General features: G+C 53.1%; 1 protein-coding gene across 4 annotated transcripts in view; it reads right to left on the bottom strand.

Annotated features, from left to right (window-relative positions):
* The window catches only part of HTT (huntingtin), a gene marked incomplete at its 3' end in the record, with an annotated part of 114,816 nt that overhangs the window by 73,992 nt on the left and 19,805 nt on the right, over positions 1-21,019 (bottom strand). For 2 of the 4 annotated variants that reach the window (XM_018049859.1, XM_018049860.1), the window contains 8 exon segments: positions 477-524; positions 1,685-1,889; positions 5,647-5,825; positions 6,465-6,606; positions 11,019-11,157; positions 12,986-13,065; positions 13,440-13,499; positions 16,242-16,362. In XM_018049859.1, coding sequence (XP_017905348.1) covers positions 477-524; positions 1,685-1,889; positions 5,647-5,825; positions 6,465-6,606; positions 11,019-11,157; positions 12,986-13,065; positions 13,440-13,499; positions 16,242-16,362 — 974 coding nt within the window. 4 annotated transcript variants of the gene reach the window in all.

Raw genomic sequence — 21,019 nt, 5'->3', positions numbered from 1 at the left:
GCTGTGCTGGAAGGCAGCTGCGCCTGTTAGCCTCGCATCATCCGTGCCTACCTTCCTGCCACAAGACACAGCTGAAGCCCTGCAAAAAGAGGGCTCTAAGGGCACCACCTGGCCCTTCACAGAAGACGTTTGCTGATCCCTCACCTAAAGCGTGAGAAATTTACAACAGGGACTTCCCTGGAGGTCCGGTGCTGAGCACTCAGTACTCTCACTGCCAGGCCTGGGATCTACCCCTGGTCCCAGAGGTCACATGGGGTGCACCCCACCCCCCGAAAAGAGAGAAATTTAAGACAAACCAATTCTGATCCACAAGTAACTTTCTGAAGCCACCCAACAGAACTATTCGGGCCTGGTTATCAGATTTCAGCTGCATTTATACACCTTGCTGAGAAGAGGCACAGGCATAGCCAACTGCATCAGAGAAATGCTGAAAAAGCAGCAAGATTCAAAACAACAATCATTTCTGAAATAATCACCTTTTTGTTTTCTTGAAAGGACAGGGCTGCATGAAGAACCCCCTCCAGCTGTAAGTCACAGAAAATGACAGGTTAAAGTACAGTCCCAAGCGGCTGAAACCCAGAACAAATTAGAAAATCTTCACGCTTGATTCAACTTTAGAAAACACGTGAACGTTATTTCCACAGGTGGTGCTTAACCACCACCCTGTAACATAAAAACTGCATAATTTCAATGTCAATGACTTGAAAATTACATTAGCACTCAAAAATGCAGTTCTAAAGATGTGACCTAAAATGTCGAAAGAGCTCAAAGTGCATTTAAAAGCCAAACTAAAAACATTAGAAAACCCAGATGATTTGGTCAACCAATAATCAAATCAACATTTTCATTAGACACAGTCATTAGAAATTAGATCACTGGACAGCAACCATTTGTCAGGCATGCACCCACAGAGGAAGGACAGCTCAGGACAAAGCCCAGTGGACTGGCACAGCAAGAGATCCTCCACGGGGCTCAGGCAGACACTGTGCCCGCACGAGGCCGCAGGCAGGAGCTGCAGCCTCCCTGGTCAGTACCGACGGTGAAGGCCACCTTGCCCACACTGCACCAAGCAGACCCCACGCGCAGGGCCTGGTGCGGCTGGTCCACAGAGTCCCAGAAGCCTCCGCTGCGCCAGACCCGGTCCAGAGGCTGCCACTCAGGGACCAGTCAGGGACCAGTCAGGGACCCCTGACTTCCAGCTCCCCGGTGACCAGTCCGAGTCAAACAGGGGGGTCTGCAGCAGCAGCGTGTGGCGGGGTCAGGGCCGCGTAGTGCCCAACAGCACAGGGAAAAAGAGCAAAGTGGGGGAGGAAGGGCCGGGGGAGGAGGGACAAAGGGCTGCCTAGAGCCAGGTGGGACTGCAGAGCAGGGCCCAGAGGGCAGCAAAGGCCTCGAGGGCCCCAGGAAGACCCCGGGATCCGTCGCGGGCAAACAGCGCCAGTGCTGTTGCTCCCCGACAGATGAACTGCCACGTGCAGGCGGCCGAGGCCGGGTCAGGAGGCCGGGCGTCCGTGCTGGCCTCACCTCACCCGCCCGCACCACCCCCGTTCCTGGGTGCAGGAGTAAGGACGACACCTGTGTCACGAGCGACTGAGCCGCCCGTGGCTCACCAGCAACGCGCGAGTTTCAGCAGAGGGCCGAGTCACGGCAGAGTGGACTCCAGGGTGGCCGTCGAACGCCCTACCTATCAGCTCGACGATGCTCCCGCTCCGACTGCGGCCCCCGGGCTCGTCCTTGGCGGCCGCGAGCTGCCGGACGCCGCCCGCCGTGGTCAGTGCGCGCAGGAGCTCAGGCGGCGGGGTTCGGAGGAGCTGCTGCAGCAGCTCCAGGGCCCCGGTCACGACGTTGTGGTCCTGGTGTTGGGTGTAGTGCAAGGTCAGCTCGTACACCTAGAAACAGGAGCACCGCGTCACCGCCAGCCGAGGCCCTGACGGTGTGTGCCAGGCTCCAGGCTCTCGGCTTTTGCCTTCTGCTGTGAGAATGTGTGCCTTCTCCCCCCGAACACGTCTCTCTCTCTTCTACCAGTGTGATGATTCGATTCCATGGTTTTCTAAAGTCCCGGGACTGTTTCACGGTTGTATTAGTTCCTTAAAAATAAGCAGAGCACTCCCACAAGAGGAGAAGCCTGGTAATGGAGAGCTCCCTCTCCCTACACTGGGGACCAGGAAAGGAGAATCAAGCCCCACACACACCGCGCGCACAGCTCCTCAGATACACAAGCCGAGCAAGCAGCACTGGCCACAGAAACCGAGAAAGGGCTTCCAGAGCTTTTAGAGGCACCGCACCACTCTCTCCACTGCGCCACAGTGCACGAGCAGAATGGACTTATCCCTTTCTTCTTCATTAGAGGTGCCAGATAATACACAGAGTGCCCAGTTAAATGCAAATTTCAGATAAATAATTCCGAAGTGTAACTGTGAGCTGTGCGACTTCCAGCCTACTCACACAACAAGGTTACTGGTGACTTACCTGAAACTCAAGTAGCTGGTGCTCTCTATTTTTATTTGCTAAGTTGGGCAGCCCAATCTGTGGTATCACAGAAGTAATACATATTTTTTATAACAACAGTATAGCAGTGTATAAGCTAAGTCTCAAAGGTGGCTCCTTTGAATCATGCGATGTCTCTGCTTCTTCTGATGGGCACCTCCCAAGTCAAGGTCACATGTCTGTGACCCACAGTCCAGGGCAAACCTGGCCCAGCAGCTGTTCTGCACACAGCTTTCCTGGAACACAGCTGTGCACATACTGTCTGTGGTTGCTCTCCTGCTACGAGCTGGGGAGTTGGCCCATGACCCCGTGCCCTGTGTAATCAGCTCACAAGCTTAAGCTGGGATTTCTGACCTGTCTGCTCTGAGCAAAGACTCTCCTGGCTTCTTAGTCCGTGGACAGAGGAAACGCATACCCTGCGCTCCCTGACCTCATCTGCCTCCTCCCAAATTCTGAGGCACAGTCAGCGCTCTTGTGCCATTAAAGGCTGCATTACACACTAAGACGTAACTTCTTAAATCACTTGTGCTTTGCCTAGATGTTGAGTCTAAATACTGAATTAAAACACCAGTATGTACCTCAAAATGTGCACATTAACCTCATTCATGAAGAACTGATGCTTCTGAACTGTGGTGCTGGAGAAGACTCCTGAGAGTCGCTTGGACACTGGAGAGATCAAACCAGTCCATCCTCAAGGAAATCAGTCCTGAATATTCATTGGTAGGACTGATGCTGAAGCTCCAATACTTTGCCCACCTGATGCAAAGAGCTGACTCACTAGAAAAGACCCTGATGCTGAGAAAGACTGAAGGCAGGAGGAGAAGGGGACGACAGAGGACAAGATGGTTGGACGGCATCACCGACTCGATGGACATGAGTGAGCAAACTCCAGGAGACAGTGAAGGACAGGGAAGCCTGGCGTGCTGCAGTCCATGGGGTCGAAGAGTCGGACACGACTGAGCGACTGAACATCGTTCACTGCAAAGCCTATTAATGTGACCGGACCCAAGAAGAAAGAACTGTTTCTCTATCACCAGTCCTGTGGGAGGCCTGGCGTGCTGCGATTCATGGGGTCGCGAAGAGTCGGACACGACTGAGCAACTGAACTGAACTGAGTCCTGTATCACTTGAAAGAGAATGCCCCAAGGATAACAGTTAAATGAGTTCTCTTTTATTATAGTCTCACACTTGCTTAAAATCAGTCAACAATTTGCTCCAACACTGGGTAACGTTTTCTCTGCTGTACCTTCCTGGTTTTCCCGCCACACACACACACACCCACACACACCCACACACACCCACACACACACACACACACACACACACACACACACCACACACCACACCACACACACACACACCACACCGCCCACCTCCCCTGGTTTTCCGCCACACACACACACACACACACACACACACACACACACACACACACGCACGCACCTCCCCTTGTTCCAGCTCTCAGTCATGACAATGGCGGCAGGGAGCTCCTTGGACCTCCTGTCTCTGTGAAGAATCTGAATGGCCCACTGCACATGGCCATCTCAGAACAGCTCCCGCCACGTTCGTGGTTAGCTGTGTTTCCCAGGTCTCAGGGCTTCAGGGTTTTTGCATTTGTTTCTCATTTTGCTAGAATGCATCTTTAAATAATTTTTTTAAAAGCATACACAAAAAGAAAAAAAGTGTACATTAAAAGCAAAATGAATTCTTGCATATCTAGAAATATCTGTGTTTTGCCCAGACTTGCTTAACAGTTTAGTCAGGCCCAGGATTACTTTAAATTCTATTTAAATATACCTAGCCAAACTACATTAGTTAAGTTGAAGTTCTTAACCAAAATAATTTAACTCAAAATGGCCATAAGTCAAAAGAATACAGATTAGGTATGTTTGAGAGAGAATCTCACCTAGCTTGCTAATGTGACAAGGCGCCATAGCGTTTAATCACCTTGAAGAAACGTAGCTATTAAGGAAGTCGGCAATTAATGAAACAACACCTCCCACAGCGCTTCCCTCAGCCTCCCAGGACTGCTGTTCTAGTTCAGCAGTTTTCCGCACACCTCTCACCACTTCTTCCCCCAGCATCCCAGCTGACCTATGAGAGAGCCTGGACGCCTTTGCTCACCCAGCTCACCCCTGCCCACACACTCTCAATCTCTCACTCCGTGGCCCGGGCGAAGGCTACAGTCCGAAAAGCGCTCTTCTCCCAACTTTCTGTCCCTGGTCAAAGCCTACTCACCGAAGAGCATCAGCTATTAATGGCCTGTCCACACCCCCTGCACCATGCTCTCTACAGAACACCACACCTCCCACCGTGCTATTTAATGAATGCCTGCTTGCTTCCCCCACGAGGCCGATGGTCTCCAAACGTTTGACTAAGAAGCCTCTTAAAAAAAAAAAAATCAGAAAAAATTCTGAGTACGCAGCCCCAATAATATTCCTTCTAAAATCCTGTCCAGGTAGCACTGAACTGAGATACGCATGTTATAAAACGCACACTGACTCTGATAAGCCTCTTACTCCAGCTACTGCTTTACAGGAAATACAGACAGCAAAGAGGACTGTTAATTTACACAGTGGAGAGTCAAGTAATAAAAATAAGATTGCCAGGAGTGCCACAGGACTGATGATCTGATTCTTCAAAAAATGAACTCTAATAGAAACGAGGCACGGAAGGGGACTGAGAAATCAAAGAGACGGACGCCCTTAACAGCCCGCCTCATTCGGATGCTGGTTCCAGAGAGCAGAAGAACACAGTGACAGGGATGTGCGGGCATCTGATGCTAAGAAAACGCTCTTTCCTTCAGGTGTGACGATGGCATTGTCCTTAAAATCAGAAACAAAGAGTGCTCAGCTACAGGGATCCACGTGAAACACCCACAGATGAAATAACACAAGGGCTGGGATTTGTTCCGAAGGGGCTTATGTAATCATCTTGAAAACCTCCTAAGAAACACCTTCATTTTACTCCACTGCCACACCACACAACGGTCGAGGACCTGGAGTCATGACCTAGGGTCTGAGCCAGCAGGTCCAGCTCCAGAGTCCACACTCGTAACCCTCTGCTCTCCAGGCTGCTGCTTCTCTTCCAAAGGAGCCGAGTTTCTGAACGCTGGTCCTGTTTGCACAGGCACCGGAGTGGAGCTCGGGGGCTGCCTACCTGGACGAGCTGCTCCGTCGAGGGGGAGACCTCCGTCTCTTTCCGCGTCACCCCGAAGCTGCCTTTCAGGCTCGTGTCCTTGACCTGCTGCTGCAGCAGTGGCACCAAGGACCTCAGCGCGAGCAGGACGCCGAGGATCAGCAGGGTGGGGTGCTCCTCCTCCACGGGGACCAGCAAACCTACAAAGGCCGCAGCGAGACTGCGTCGCAGCGGGCCTGCTGCTGGGAGCCCGCAGCACCCTCTGCTAACAGGAAGAGACCCGAGCGGCAGCCTGAGGCCGGGGGGACGCAGACGGCACAAGCATCAGTACAGAAGAGCACGTGGCCGCGAGCAGAGACCCAGGGGCGCCGCTGGGGCCCACGCAGCGAGGGAAGCCAGGCAGCTCTCTTGCATCCGCTGCCCAGGTGCTGCCTGCGCCACCTGCCGGGACGGGTGCCTGCCGCCACCCCAGGGCGGGAGGCCCGGGCAGCAGGCCTACAGCCGTGCAGATGGCCCTGCGGCTCGGGCTCCCTGCACCCAGGGCCTGTACAGAGGCCGTGCGGTGTGCAGCCTGGAGGGCCAGTCCCAGGAAGGCTCCCACCCCGTCCCACCAGGCTCATCCTCACTGCTGCCCCGGGGAGGAGGGCAGGGAGAGGCTTCCCCAGGCCTCACGCCGCCCCGGCGGCGCACCTGCACACTTCCCTGTTGGCCAGGCTGAAGGACCCCGTCAGGAAGCTGAAGAGGGGCTGCTTGACAGTAAAGAATTTCAAAGGCCTATCTCGGGAAGATGCCAGGGGCCCCCACACCCTGGGGCGAGGCGCTGGCCGGTCGGGCCTCACCTAGGAGCACGCTGAGCAGCCAGCTGTAAAAGTACTGCGTCCTCCTGGAGTGCTGGCAGATGCTGACCACTGAGCCCGCCGCGGTCCGCCGCACGGTCGGGGAGCTGGACTTCAGGTTCGCGATGAAAGCCTTCAACAGAACCTGTGGAAGCCAAACCCAAGTGGGCGGAAGATAAGGCTCCTGGGAAACTCAGCACGTATTTCAGAGAAGCATGACCTGCTCCAAATTCTCGCAGAGTATAAAGCATTAGCCACTGGAGACTTTCCCAGAGCTGAATGGAAGCCCCTCGAGTGTGGGATGCCTCAGAGCAGTCTGCTATGTGTGTGTGCAGACTCTTCAGTTCTTTATGAACCGCAAGGAGGGCCCTACTTAGCGTCTACGTCCCTACATGAGAGTGAGAGCCTTCAGTTCTGCAGAACACGTCCCCGCAAGGTCTGCAGCCAGGGCCAGGGAGATTCCACTTGCTGTTCAGCTGCTCAGTCGTGTCCCACTCTCTGCGACCCCCTGGACTGCAGCCCGCCAGGCTCCTCTGTTTGTGGGATTCTCCAGACAAGAACACTGGAGTGAGGTGCCACTGCCCTCTCCAGGGGATCTTCCCGACCCAGGGATCGAACTCACGTCTCCTGTGCTGCAGAGGCAGATTCTTTACCACTGAGCCGTGTGGGAAGCCCGGGGTGAGTGAGTAGTGGTGTGTAAAATAAACATAATTTTTAAAAAAATCAACAAATAATGAAGTCCAGGAGGAGAATGCCTAAATGACAGCTTGTCAACTTGCTGCGAAAGCCACTAAGAGACACTCTCAGGCCTGGAAACGTGCAATACGGCTGAACTGAGAGCACACACTCACAGTTATCTCCTAAGAAATCAGAGAAGACTTTGTTACCGTGCCTCCAAAGGACACAGTGCTATACTTCTAACGACGCCCATTTAGGTCTTCACAAAAATACCCAAAGAATGAAGGGAGCGACTACGCAGCTTCATGAGCGTGGTGACTTTGCTACTTAAGAAGGTCTATCCCCATCACTCTGGGCAGTGACCTGGCCCTGTTACTGCTGGGTGCGTGAGGAGCACGGCTGAGCAGTCAGAGACACGCAGACGCCACCGGGGCAGGTGTGCCTGTCGGCAAACGAGCACAAGTCAGCAGAGCGGCATCCGACTTATAAACGAGCTTCTCCCTAACGGTGTGGCAGCACTACCTGGTGCTCAGGGCTCACTGACACTCTGTGAATTCCCAGATTAGAGCTCTGGAGCCAGAGAGGGGAGGACCAGACCCCCAGCCACACGACACCCCCAGGAGACCACGGCCAACAGTTTCTCCTCAGAGACAACACCTGGAGAGAAGCCACTCAACCTATTTCTGACACACTCTGAGCTCCAAACAGAGAGCATCTTAAAGAACTCCCTTCAGTGAGATCACACACACATCATCATGGAAACAGTAAGCTGAGACTCATCCTGACCAGCCCACACTTCTACGCAGAATGAAGACTAAACGTCACTAGGACGTGTCAGCCCACACTGAACCTCAAGTCTGGAACAATAATAAAGCGGAATCTGCAAGCTCCAGGCAGCGTTCTTGGGTCCAAATCCCACAGTCCTGAGAAAGCCTTGTAAAGGCAGCTGGAGGGAGGTCCCCGCACCATCCTTAAAGGTCTTCTCACGCGGAGGAGGAAGCGCAATAGACAGTAGGGTAAGACAGCTCCAGTCTTCCAGACACAGACAGGACGTGTACGTAAGAGCACGTCAAAAGGAAAGAGACACGAAAGCCACACTTTGGAGCCAAGAGCACTTCAGGGAATGGAAACGGAAGCTCAACCAAACGCAGCAGCAGAGTGCACTCAGCAGGTGACGCCACCGAAAAGCGCTGACGCTCCAGCCCGGCGGCACAGGGAGCTGCCGCGATCGCCCGCGCCACCGATGACGAGCTGTGAGCTGGCACAGTGCTTGGCACAGCTCTCTGCGGTGTCTGCCGAAGCGGAAGCATCCACACTCACACCCGACAGCTGCGGTTCCAGGTGTCACGACCCGTGCTCCAGGAGACCTGCGCAAGGACGGCGCGGCAGCGTTCGGGACACCAGCACTCAGATGACCCCCGGTCCAGGGCCCGGATGCGGTAAAAGGGCCGGCTGCGGCACACTCACCCAAGGGAACGCCCGCAGCTCCAGAAACCACAAGATCCAGTGACACGCACGGCGACAGGGAGGGCTCTTACAAGTTGAGTGCCACGCAGAGGGGACCGGACCCAGAGAGCACATGCCCCAGGCCCTCCACGACCGCGGCTTACACGCTTACACACCGCAAGGCCCTCCACGGCCGCGGCTTACACGCTGCGACTTACACGCTTACACACCGTAAGGCCCTCCACGGCCGCAGCTTACACGCTGTGACTTACACGCTTACACACCGTAAGGTCCTCCACGGCCGCGGCTTACACGCTGTGACTTACACGCTTACACACCGTAAGGTCCTCCACGGCCGTGGCTTACACGCTGTGACTTACACGCTTACACACCGTAAGGTCCTCCACGGCCGTGGCTTACACGCTGTGACTTACACGCTTACACACCGTAAGGTCCTCCACGGCCGTGGCTTACACGCTGTGACTTACACGCTTACACACCGTAAGGTCCTCCACGGCCGTGGCTTACACGCTGTGACTTACATGCTTACACACCACAAGGCCCTCCACGGCCGCGGCTTACACGCTGTGACTTACACACCGTAAGGTCCTCTACGGCTACAATTTAAAGACAGATCCTCTGGCATTAGACGCCAGGCCAGTGTGACCAGTCCTGGGGAGGAAGGAGGGAACGCAGACAGGGAGGGCTGGCAGAGGCCGCCGGTGCCGCTAATGTTGCGCGTGCAGACCCGGGCAGTGGCGCAAGCACGGGCTCGCTCTGTGGCCCCAGCTGAGGAGGCACGTGTCGCCCACGTGCTGTGTCTGCGTTCCACGTCAGCCAAAGAAAAGCCCGAGAGTCTCCACACCTAACACAGCAGAGCCCCGTCAGCAGCTTCTGATCAAACATGCTGGGTCAGACCCGTGGACCTCTACCGCGCAGACACCCCACAGGAACCTGGGCACAAGGTGTCACAGGCGTGAACTCACAAGGGTGAAAAGAGCAGGACGGGGGCAATGGCAGACGAGAGGCATTCGCAAATGAGGAAGCTGGGTGGCAAACAAGAGGAAACTGAGTGAGCAGCGGCCCCCGGAAGGCGCTCCGGAACGAGCCTGTTTAGGGGCTGGGAAGAAGCCACCGCCCAAAGCAAGCCCAGCCACAGAGCTCTATGGAGAGCTCGTGCGGGGGCCCAGAGACCCGTGAGCATGGCCTGGGCCTGGGGACAGACAGCCGCGCACCGGGCTGCTCCCAGGCGGACTGCCGTGGCCCCCTCCCGCCCAGACGGCTCGGGATGTGGGCGCCGCTCCCCATCTCCCACAGGGGCGGGGTCCTGGAGAGGCCGCCAGAGCAGAGGACAGATACCAGCACAGAGACAAGAGAGAAGCTGAGGGAAAGTCTGCCTTCTGACCAGTGAGACTGTCCGCACAGCCCCTCTCCAGCAGTAAGCCTAGAGAGACGGGGACCCGGCGGGGCAAGCAGGCCTCTGATGGAGGCCAAGACATTGTAGGACAGACCCAAGGAGCCCACCAGGCTGCAGTGGCGGCCGGAGGACCCACAACGGCCAGGGGAGGAGCCAGGGCTGGTTAATCAGCCATCGCGCGCACAAGCGCAGAGACACGCTTGCAAGCTTCTGCTGAGCGCCAGCAGAAGGCATGACAAGGTGGAGCACGCCAGAGAGCAATGAGCATATGAAAAAGAGGCAACTGCTGACCCCAGAAACACCGCAACGCTATACAGAGAAACAAGCACAGCCCAGAGCAGGACTAGCTGTGACCACAACTCAGGACAGCAACGTGCACATCGAACACGCGCTTCACCACGGTGAAAAGACGGAGGAGGGGCTGGAGCCACACGCATCTTCTCCACTGTGAGATGCATGCGTGAAAGCCCCAACCTGCGATGTGGGCACGCCGTTTAGAAATGTAGAGGAAAGTACCGAGAGAACTCTGGCACAGGACTGGCCCACTAAGAGGAGAAGGCCAGGGCTCTTGGCAACCCTCAGAGCGTGTGCCAGGACACAACGGGCAGGACGCGAGAGAGGGGCTGAAGACTGCCGCTGCGGCGCAGACAAACAGGAGGCTGAGTGGCGCCCCAGCCGCGGGCACGCACGCCCAGAGGACGCCGTTGGGGTGCCGGCTCTGCCTGCGGTTCAGGGGCCGCCACTTGGCCTCAGTCAGGCTAGGCAATCAAGCCTGGACACCAAAACCAGTCTGCTCTGGCAAAATGCCTTTTAAACTTGCTTCTATAAACTGTCTCCCTGCTCAACTTTTCACCCCACAATAAGAAGGCAGAAGGGGAAAGAGGCCCTTTGTATGCCTTTAAGAATTCAAGAATTATAATCCAAATTATAACGCACTCTCAAATGCCTATCTGTGCAAAAGCGCGACTCCCACTAAGACTCATTCACACGCCTGTGACTTGAGGCAACACTCATACCTTAATCTCGTTGTCGTTTGCAAAGTTGCCAAAAGAAGCCATAATTTTAGGGATCGCTGCAGCCAGCGTCTCCTGGACGGACTCCTCGGGTCTCTTGCTTGTGCGCGTCAGGCAGGGCAACAGGTTCACCAGGTACGGCCTGCGGCGGGAGAGGAGCACCTGTTACTCTCCCAGGTCCACCTCAATGAGGAACACGAGCGACCAGCTCAGGGCCTGTTAGGCAAAAGCCGGTGTCCTTCCTGGAGAATAAACAAACCTCAGCGGGAAGACTCAGTGCAGACGAATCAATAGCTTGTTTTAAAAATTCTCTGCAGTAAATTATTATAGCCATTAAAACAGTCAGATTTTAGATTAGAAAGTAACAGAAAGAAAGCACTAAGAAATGAGAATGGAGCTTTCTTGAACAGGGAGGACCGCACAGTGTTTCTCTGAGCATCCACATTGAGTAAGGCCTTGGTGAGAAGCCCCACCCCTGAGAGAGCAGCCAGGGCTGGAGGGCAGCAGTCCCAGGACCGGCGCACTGAAGCCGCGGGCACGCTGGGCGCAGGCGGGGCGCCCTCTAGAGGCAGAGACAGGCAGCAAGCAGGCGCACCCCTGGGAGGGGGCACCCCTGGGACCGCACAGGGAGGGAACCACCCTCTGAGAAAGAGATGGATGACCCACGGGGAGAGCATGCCAGACATCAGAAGAACACACGCTCGACTCTGCAGAGAAGCCACGGGGGTCAGTGAGGCAGCAGTGTCTGAGGGGACGGGGCTCCGGGGCCAGGTCTCCCTGGGCCTCGTACGGAGCCTGGACTTCTCTGAACAGCCGTGGGAAACGAGTGGCAAGTTCAAGTACGGGAATGGCATGACCCAATCACAGTTTTAAGGTCACTTTGGCTTCTATGTGGAAAACCTGGGATGTATTGCTTCAGACATGTGTTAATAAGAAGTTTTCAAACTAAGGACAGTGAAGGAGCAAGGTGATACAGAGAGATTTCCCAGTGACTGTGCGTCCACAGTCGTGTAAGACTCGCATCACACTCTGACCCCGTGGAACAGGTCACTGTTTGGTGTCAAAGGAGAGGGTTTCTGCCACTCCACCGGTTCTGCAGGGAACCAAGGCATCCACGGACGTCAGCACGTCTTGCGGACACAGAGACGAGAAAGGAGCTAAACCTGTGGTCCTCCCTTTGGCTTTCAATCCATTAAGAAAGAGAGACACAGATGTAGAGAGCAGACTTTTGGACTATATGGGAGAAGGCGAGGGTGGGATGGTTTGAGAGAATCATGTATAGCTGAAACACGTACATTACCACATGTGAAAACAGATGACGGGGGCAAGTTCGATGCGTGAAGCAGGGCGCTCAAAGCCGGTGCTCTGGGACAACCCACGGGACGGGCGGGGAGGGAGGGGGGAGGGGGGTTCAGGATGGGGGACACGTGCACCCGTGGGTGATTCATGTCGACATATGGCAAAAACCACCGCAACATTGTAAGGGAATTGTCCTCCAATTAAAGCAAACTAATGAACTAAAGAAAAAGATACAGTTGTATGAATCAGTCAAAACTTTCTTCACACTGCGCATTTCTAACCCATGTGATAGACAAAGACATGGTTTTCTGTAATCGCCACGAGCAGCAGGGAGGCGGCACGCAGTCTGCGCCCGCCGACCAGCGTCTCCTGCCCCAGCAGACCCCGGCAGCGGGCTGGGCCCCGGCAGGGCGACAGGGACGCCCGCTGCGCCGGGACGCTGGCTCCTGCGTCCCTCGGGGAGGGAGGGGCAGAAAACGAACCCGTGTGCGGGCGCTTCTGAGCCTCGGCGGCTGTGAGGACAGGAGCGGACACGGGGCTGCGGCGGGAGGAGGCGGGCGGCTTCAGGCAGCGGGGCGGGGAAGGCCTCCAGGGGAGCGGCTTTTGAGCAGAGCCGCCCCGACCAAAACCAAAACCGCAGTAACAGCGATGACCCAGAGCATCCACTTCACCTGCATTTCTGAGGCCGGACCAGGTGAGCCAGCTCGGCAAACCTCCAGAGGGCAGCGCGCAGGCTCCGCGGGGCGCCGTTCTGCGGAGAAGAGGAGAGTCAGGCGGAGGGGCCGGGACAGCGGCGCCAGCGGGCCCTCACTCAGGGGCGCCTCTCGCTGCTCGCTCCCGTCTCTAGAGAAAAGGCCACTCAGTGCACCTGCTCTTGAGATTTCAAGGCTTAATGGGATGAAATTATAAAGATTTTTTTCTTAAAACTACCATTTTAAGTCCCATCTCATCTAATAAGTAACGAGGAGCAACTTTCTGAGGAAAAGTAAAACAACAGAGTCTACTTTACCAAACAGCATTTGTCTCCTTCTCACATTTTCACTTATCAAATAAAAGAAAATTTCATACACTGCTCAATACAGTGGATCAACAGACTTTTTTCAATAATGAAAAACAAAAACCCACCTTTTTAATTTCCTTATAGAGTTCTAGCTGCAACCTCGGAAGATTAGAATCCATCAAAGCCTACAACAAAACACAGGAGATCTGTCACGGAAGATACGTTCTACGAGCAGTTCCAAGAGGGACGGTGGAGGGCAGGGAGGCCTGGCGTGCTGCGGTCCACGGGGCCGCAAGGGTCGGACTCGACCAAGCGACTGAGCGGCAGCAACGTAGCAGCTCTACAGGAATCTGAAGGCGACTGAAACCAATTTTGACGCAAAGGAGAATATAACAGCACCTAAGCTGGAAACTTGCTCATCAGGAAAGGAGTACATGTATGCAGGAAGCTGCCAACTAGACACAGGTCGTTCACTATAATATTTAAAAGGGAAGGAAAAGAATATTCTTTCAATCGAATACTACATAATATCAAAATTAAATGGCAAATAGTTCAAATTCACTCTAAAGCTCTCATGTTCAATTAAAGTACATCTTTTAATCATTAAAGCACATTCTTTAATCATCATTTTTAATGATGATCCAACATGAGCAATGGCCTGGAGTCTGCAAAGCCAGCAGGGCAGGAGGTGGATACCCAAGGTCAGAGCCCTGATTCTGGCATGGGAACACTCCTCTCCACGCAGAAGCCGCATCCTTCCCAAAGGTCTGGTCCTCCCGCGATGCACAGGTGCTCCCCACCTCAGGGCCCCAGCGACACACAAATCTGCTGGAACCACAGGCTCCTCAGAGCCCTGCCCCTGTTGCTCGATTACAGGTCACACCAACAAAACAGCCACACGGGCAACTGTAACCCAGCGACAACGGCTGACGGCAGCCACCAGCAGGGACCCAGAGTCCGTGCTGCAGAAGGCTCCCAAGGCGGAAAGGCCGCCGGGCCCCGCGCTCAGCCGCGAGAGCCCGCTCCTCTGAAACGGCGCTGCCAATGGCCTGGCTACAAGAAGCGAGGAAAGACGTGACGAAGCCTGAAGAAGCTAGGGAAGATGCACCCAAACCTCCACAGAAAAGCCCTCTGCCCTTCCTGTGATATAAGCACGTGACATCTGTAGACCAACTGGTCTTTGCAAAAGTCACAGTGGCTCAGCAAGCTTGAAAATCAGAACAGGGTCATATTCTGGGAGGTTCTGAACAATGCCTCCGATATTTTAAAATTCTAATTCTACTGTTTCAGTTTGGACTACAATCCCTTAAACGAGCACATCAAAACGGACAAGCATATAGTAAAACACTGCTTGGCCAGTAAAAGTAGAAGGCATATCCGAGTTCTGTTTCACTTTATAAATGCTCTATAAACTAACGTCAAATGGATTTTATTACAAGAGAAAAGTACACTCCAAAGCCGTGAAACAGCAGTCAACGGCGCTCACTCACTGGCGATGCTAATGTGCCCCCCGACCCTCCCTGCTCCCATCCCCACCCCCACACCAGGGACACACAGCCGCCAGGGCCAGCCCCGTGACAGCCTGGCCCCTGCTCCTCACTCGCACCCCAGCACCTCCTACTGGCTCAGGGGCCCCCCTCTTCCCTGGACACCGAGCCGCCCTCCCGGATTCTGGACAGTCTCTCTCCTGTCCAAAGCAGGCTACAAGGCGCCACCTGGCTACTTGAACTACCCGGTTACAAATCTTCGAGAGCTCTTCCCTTTCTTCATTCTCCGCCGAATAAAGTGCAAGCCCCTTGAACTGATCCTCAGCGTCTCCCACGCCCTGGCAGAGGCCCCCTCCTCTGTGCGTCTGCAAGGGGTAAGAAGGCCCTACGGGTGTCCCTAGAGCACTCCTTGCTTCTACTGCAGCGGGGCACAGGTTCAAGCCCTGGCTGGGGAAGCCAAGATCGCTCATGCCACACAGTGAGCCACAAAAAGAGAAGGTCCTGAATCTTCTCATTCACCTAATTGCCACCACCTCCGGGGAGCCTCCTCTGCCTCCCCAGACAGAAACCACCTCCGCCTCCAGGCTGCGGTGATGAGCTGCCAACATCTCCCAGCTCAGAGCTCACACCACGCATTCAGCCATTTCCGGACAAACATGCTCCGCATCTGAGACTCGCATTATCTGACGGCAGGAGCGCAGTGTCAGCGGAACCCCCAGGATGGCTGGGGGCATGAACGAGAAGGGCAGAGCGGGGAGAACAAGGGCCGCTTCCCAAGGCAGCAAGAATTAGGAAAGAAGAGCTTCATCTTCAACACCAGCAGAGAGCAGGAAAAGGGCAAAGGGGATTAAAGCTGCGGGGATCCCGGGCACAGACTCTGCACCGGGAAAGCCTGAGCAAAGAGGGCAGGCGTCCCCCGCACTCCCCACCTCACCTCCCACCCAGGTGGCTCTGGCTTTCTGGCTTCACCAACCTTTTCTGGGAACTCCTATCTCCTATCTAAAACCAACTCCAGCCAGAACACCAGCCAAGTGACCAGAGAAGGCACGTCCTTCCCTGTGAACAGTCCTGCCTGACCCAGGACTTGGGGGACAAAGACATCAACGGCGGACCCCACTGCCCGGCCCCTTGCCGTCTCGGGGTCTCGCAGTTTCTCAGCAGAGTGACACTCGGCCCAAGGGTCCCCAGTGGTCCCTGTCAGCGCCCATCCCTGCCCTACGCCCTGCGCAGGCATGAGAGGAAGCCCGTGCCCTCTGAGTGGGCAGGTACAGGCAGCACCCTAGCAGACACTGGAGTGCCTCCAGACCCCACACTATTAGCTCAGGAAGCGCAGCCGCCCTACAGGACTCCGTTGCTCAGACCAAAAGGATGCCAAGCTACGGTTCCTCCTCTTAGCCACAGTGACCGCGTCTCAGAGGACGCCGTCCAGGGGGTGCTTACTTTTATGACTTTGTTGAGGCATTCGTCAGCCACCATCCTGACATCTGACTCCGCGTCATCACTGCACAGCAGAAAAAGTTCCATAGCGATGCCCAGAAGTTTCTGAAATTCTGGAGAATTTCTAAGTGAAAAAAGAAGAAAGACTGTCACAGCCAAGAGGAGACAGGACGATGAAACGCAGTTAAGTTTCTGGTATCCTGTGTGGGGTTCTGGAACAGAAAAAGCATGTTAGACACACAGATAAAATTCATTTTAATAATATATTTCATTTAAGCCAATGTATCAAAAATACTACTTCAACATGTAATCAACATGAAAAAATTAGTGTGCTAAAGAACAATCTTTTTTTACACCACATCTGAATTCAGACACAAAGTTTTCATCAGAAATATTTTATTTGGGGGGGTCCGTGGTGGCCCAGTGGTTAAGCATCACCTGCCAATGCAGGGGACACAAGTTCGCTCCCTGGTCCGGGAAGATTGGGAGGCTCCTACATGCCACTGGGACAGCTAAGCCCGTGCACCACGACACTGAGCCCGAGCGCAGCAACAAGGGATGCCCAAGAAGGAAGGGAGACCCAGCACGGCCAAAACTAAGTGATTAAATGCATCTTTAAAAGAGAGAGAGAGAGAAGGAGACAGAAATACTAGTATAGAGATTCCATAAAATTCACAGCTGAAAAAGCAGGCTTACTTGTAACTAGGAGATAACCTGGAGCTCTGACGCACAGCTTAGTGCCTGCAGTCAGCAACACTGCATTTTAAACGTCAAAGTTGCTAAGAGACTAGTTCTTTACTGCTGTCAACATACAAAACGGGATGACGACGACACGACACAGGTGCCGGCTACCACTACTGCCGCAGTGCGCGACGCAAGCGAATCAAGCCAGGCTCACGGTGTCGCGCGCCTGTCCTATCCCAATTCTTAAAAAAGAAAAGAAGTGGGCTTATATACAACTTCTAACCATGCTTTTAAGACATTCTCCAATAACTGCATCAGGGGACAGGGGAGCCTGGCGTGCTGCAGTCCACGGGGTCACAAAGAGTCAGACATGACTTAGCGGCTGAACAAGTGACAAGGACGGGGTTTCCCTCCTGCCTAAAGCAGCCAATAATGATAAAATGCATGGAACTGTGGTTTTCAAGGCATCAGGTATTAGGCATCTCTGGATAAATGGAAAGCTACTGCGATGAGCCTCAGGATTTTCCCAGATGACTGCCTGGAGGGGGTTTCCCAGTGAGGACATGAAGAGGGGAAACCTGGGAGAGCCCACGATTGCTGAGACTGGGAGACAGAGCTGATGCCTCAGGAGGCAGGGTGGCTGGGCCCATGGGGGAAGACCAGAGAGGGGCAAGCTGCACAGAGAGACCCTGAGACCCACGTGGCCCTCAGGTCTCAGCTGAGTCTTGCTGCAGAGTGGCTGGGACTGCGGTAGAGTCAGCTGAAGGGGCTGGAGGAAGCAGGTGCTGAAACTCCAAGTGTGGGAAGAGCTCCTGCTCTTCCAGCCAGGGGGGAAACCTCATCCTTCTGGCGCCTTGGGTCGGCTGCTCAGAAAGGTTTGCCTTCACAACAGGGCTAAGCTCAGCCTAGGTGAGACGCTATTCTGATCCTGCCTGCAGGCAGAACGCAGGATGGTCCTAGTCCTTCAGAGCAACATAGCTGCATTCCAGGGCAAGCTTCAAGAACGTCAGATTTCAAAAGTGTATAGCACCCAGCAAGACAGAAGGTCTGGGATCTGATCAGAAATGGTCAGGAATGCCAAGAAGCAGGGAAACATGACCAACGGTGAGAACAATAACTGAAGCTGACCCAAGCAACATTTAATCCAAAGGCAAACACAGGGAAAAGGGCAAATGAAGAGCATATGGGCCAAACAGGGCCGTCACAGCACAGCGGCAGATTCAAACCCAGCTTCAGGGACTTTTCTGGTGGTCCGGCGATGGAGAGTCCGCCTTCTAACGCAGGGGACGTGGGTTCAGTCCCTGGTCAGGAAGCTAGGATCCCACGTGTTGCAGGACAGCTAAGCCCGACTGCCACAGTGAAGAGCCTGCACGCTGCAGCTGAGACCCGCTGAAGCCAAGAAAGTAAAAAATAACCTAGTTATATCGATAACGACAGGAAATGTGGAAGAGTTTCAGATCAAATGAGAAGACCCAATATTTGCTGCCTACAAAAATACATTTTAAACATAAGGATTCACATAGGTTACCAGTAAGACAATGGAAACAGGCTCACCATGTTGGCCCTGAACAGATGGAAGCGGCTATTACCATCAAGTGAAAGTGAAAGTCGCTCAGTCGTGTCTTTGCAACCTCAGAGCCTGGCGGGGCCTGCAAGCTCGGAGCTGGGAGGAGCGCCCCCATGGTGGCCTTGGGCTACCGAGGGCGAACCACAAAGTGTGGAGATGCGCTCATTCTGTGGAATATGATGAACCTGTCGTTGTTGTTCAGGCGCTCAGTCGTGTCCGACTCTTTGCAACCCCGGGGACTGCGGAACACCAGGCTCCCCTGTCCTCCACTCTCTCCCAGAGTTTGCTCAAACTCATGTCCATTGAGTCGGTGATGCCATCTAACCATCTTGGTCAGAAGCAAAAGTCCTTTGCAATTTTTAAATTTAATTTTTATCATATTATTATATCACCTAGTCACAGATCTATAAATCATCTTTAATAAAGTTAACTAATATTCCGTTCCGTAAGCGTACCGAGTTTTCCAATCCCCCCGTAGGGAAGCCATGAAGATTACCTTTCACTGTTTCACGGGCTGGCCAGCACTGCACCAGCGTCACTGGACACTCTCCTAAGGAGAAGCTCCCGAAGCAAAATGCCTAAATCCAACAGGCCAAACTGCCTCTCCTTTTTTTAATATTTATTTATTTGGCTGTGCTGAGTCTTAGTTGCAGCACACGGGATCTAGTTCCCTGACCAGGAATCGAACCTGGGCCCCCTGCATCGGCAGCACAGAGTCTTAGCCCCTGGACCACCAGTGAAATCACCCAAGTTGCCTTTTTAAAAAAGTTGTATCATCTCTGACAAAATCCTGAGTATTTTTTAATGTCTGTAAATATAACAGGTAAAAAAGAAATGTTCTGATTTTTGTTTTAGCCTCATTCCAGTGATTACTAGTGAATCTGAGCATTTTTCCACAGGAAGCATGAAATAAGTGTTAGCTATTACGGTTACTGGCTCAGTTACATTTCTTCTTTTCCAAACTGCCCATTCATAGTTTTGCCAGTTTTCCTATTAGAAAGTCAGCCTTTTTCTTAATGATTCACAATCTCTCTCTATACAAGCTATTAAACCTTTGATACATACGCCATCAACACTTTCCCCAAGCTGCATTTAAGTTTCAGTTTAAAGTAGATTTTGACATACTGAACTATATTCTAGATAAAACACTTTTTCCCCTTTATGTTGTAAGCATTCCACAGACTAAGATTAAATGTTCTTTTTGTAGTACTGATTTCACTCTCGTACATTTAGGTAATTAATCTGGCATTTATGTTTGCCTGCAATATGAAGAACATTCCCCTAAATAGTCAACTGGTTCGATAATCCAGCACTTCCACACTAATACAAGATGCTACCTTTATCATGAATTCATATCTGCACACACACACACACACACACACACACACACACACACTTCCCACTTCCTATTCTGTTCCTTCTCTAATGTCTAACAGCTATTTAATGTCATGAACACCAGGTCTCACCGATTACTGATAGTTTCAGATTTTCCTTGTTAAAACCGATGTATTTATTCTTGTAGATGAACAAGTTCAAAAATATCTCTACTAGAATTCTGATCAAGCTCATTTTAAATCTGTGAATTAATTTAGAGAAAGTTCAACTTTATGATAAGGAACTGTCCCCACGCTGACCTGTCCCTTTCAGGGACGTCCACACAGTCCTTCCATAGTTCCTGCGTCTCTCTCGTCAGTTCCTTGAAATATTATATGCTGGTGCTACTGGGAACTGGATCTTGAAGCATTATGTTTTCTAACAGGTTTACGCTAATATACGGGAATGGGAAATCTATAGATTCCTGTACACTTATTTTTACCCAATCACCTTATCAAGTACATTTGTTTAGATGAGGGTGTCAAGTTCCTCCCAAAAGGAAACTAGTTAAAAATGAATCCTCACCCTCCACTGGACAGAAAACATAAAGAGTGCTGGGGAAAGAAGGCAGTGAGGTTATCTTCATTCCTGTATTTCTAACAAATTTTCTGGGTGATTCTGATGTTCGTACGGATCTAGGAAGCAGCAGGAGAGACCACCAAATTGAGAGCCGAAGTAGGCTGAGTCACAGCACACCTCACGGACTCGAGCAGCTGCTTGGAATAAGCCCCGAGAGACAACATCAGTGCGTGGCAGAAGCTAAGGAATGCGCCAGAGACCAGTCACAGCAGGCGAGAGACCACAGGGAACGCCAGCCACCCAACTTCCTGAGTCACTGAATGTATGCAGAAGAGCCACTTCAGCACTACAGTCCAAACTTTCTGAAAAGTATGGAGAGCATCTTAAACAAACACGTTCTCTGATCTGACGCGACCAAAGACAGCCTCTCTGGGTCCAAAAAATATCCCGTTAATATGATCCTACGTAGAACAAGCAGCGTGAAGACCATCAGCATCACTCAGTACAGACACAACAGGCACACAGACGTGGGGCTATTAACAGCTACTGCCGCGATTCACGACGGCAAACAACCACACACCAGTCTTAACATGTCTCAGCGGACTTCCCAGGTGGTGGTGGTGCTGCTGCTGCTGCT

The sequence above is a fragment of the Capra hircus genome, chromosome 6 (assembly GCF_001704415.2).
Source record: "Capra hircus breed San Clemente chromosome 6, ASM170441v1, whole genome shotgun sequence".
Lineage (NCBI taxonomy): Eukaryota > Metazoa > Chordata > Mammalia > Artiodactyla > Bovidae > Capra > Capra hircus.
This window is presented reverse-complemented; position numbering and strand designations above follow the sequence as displayed.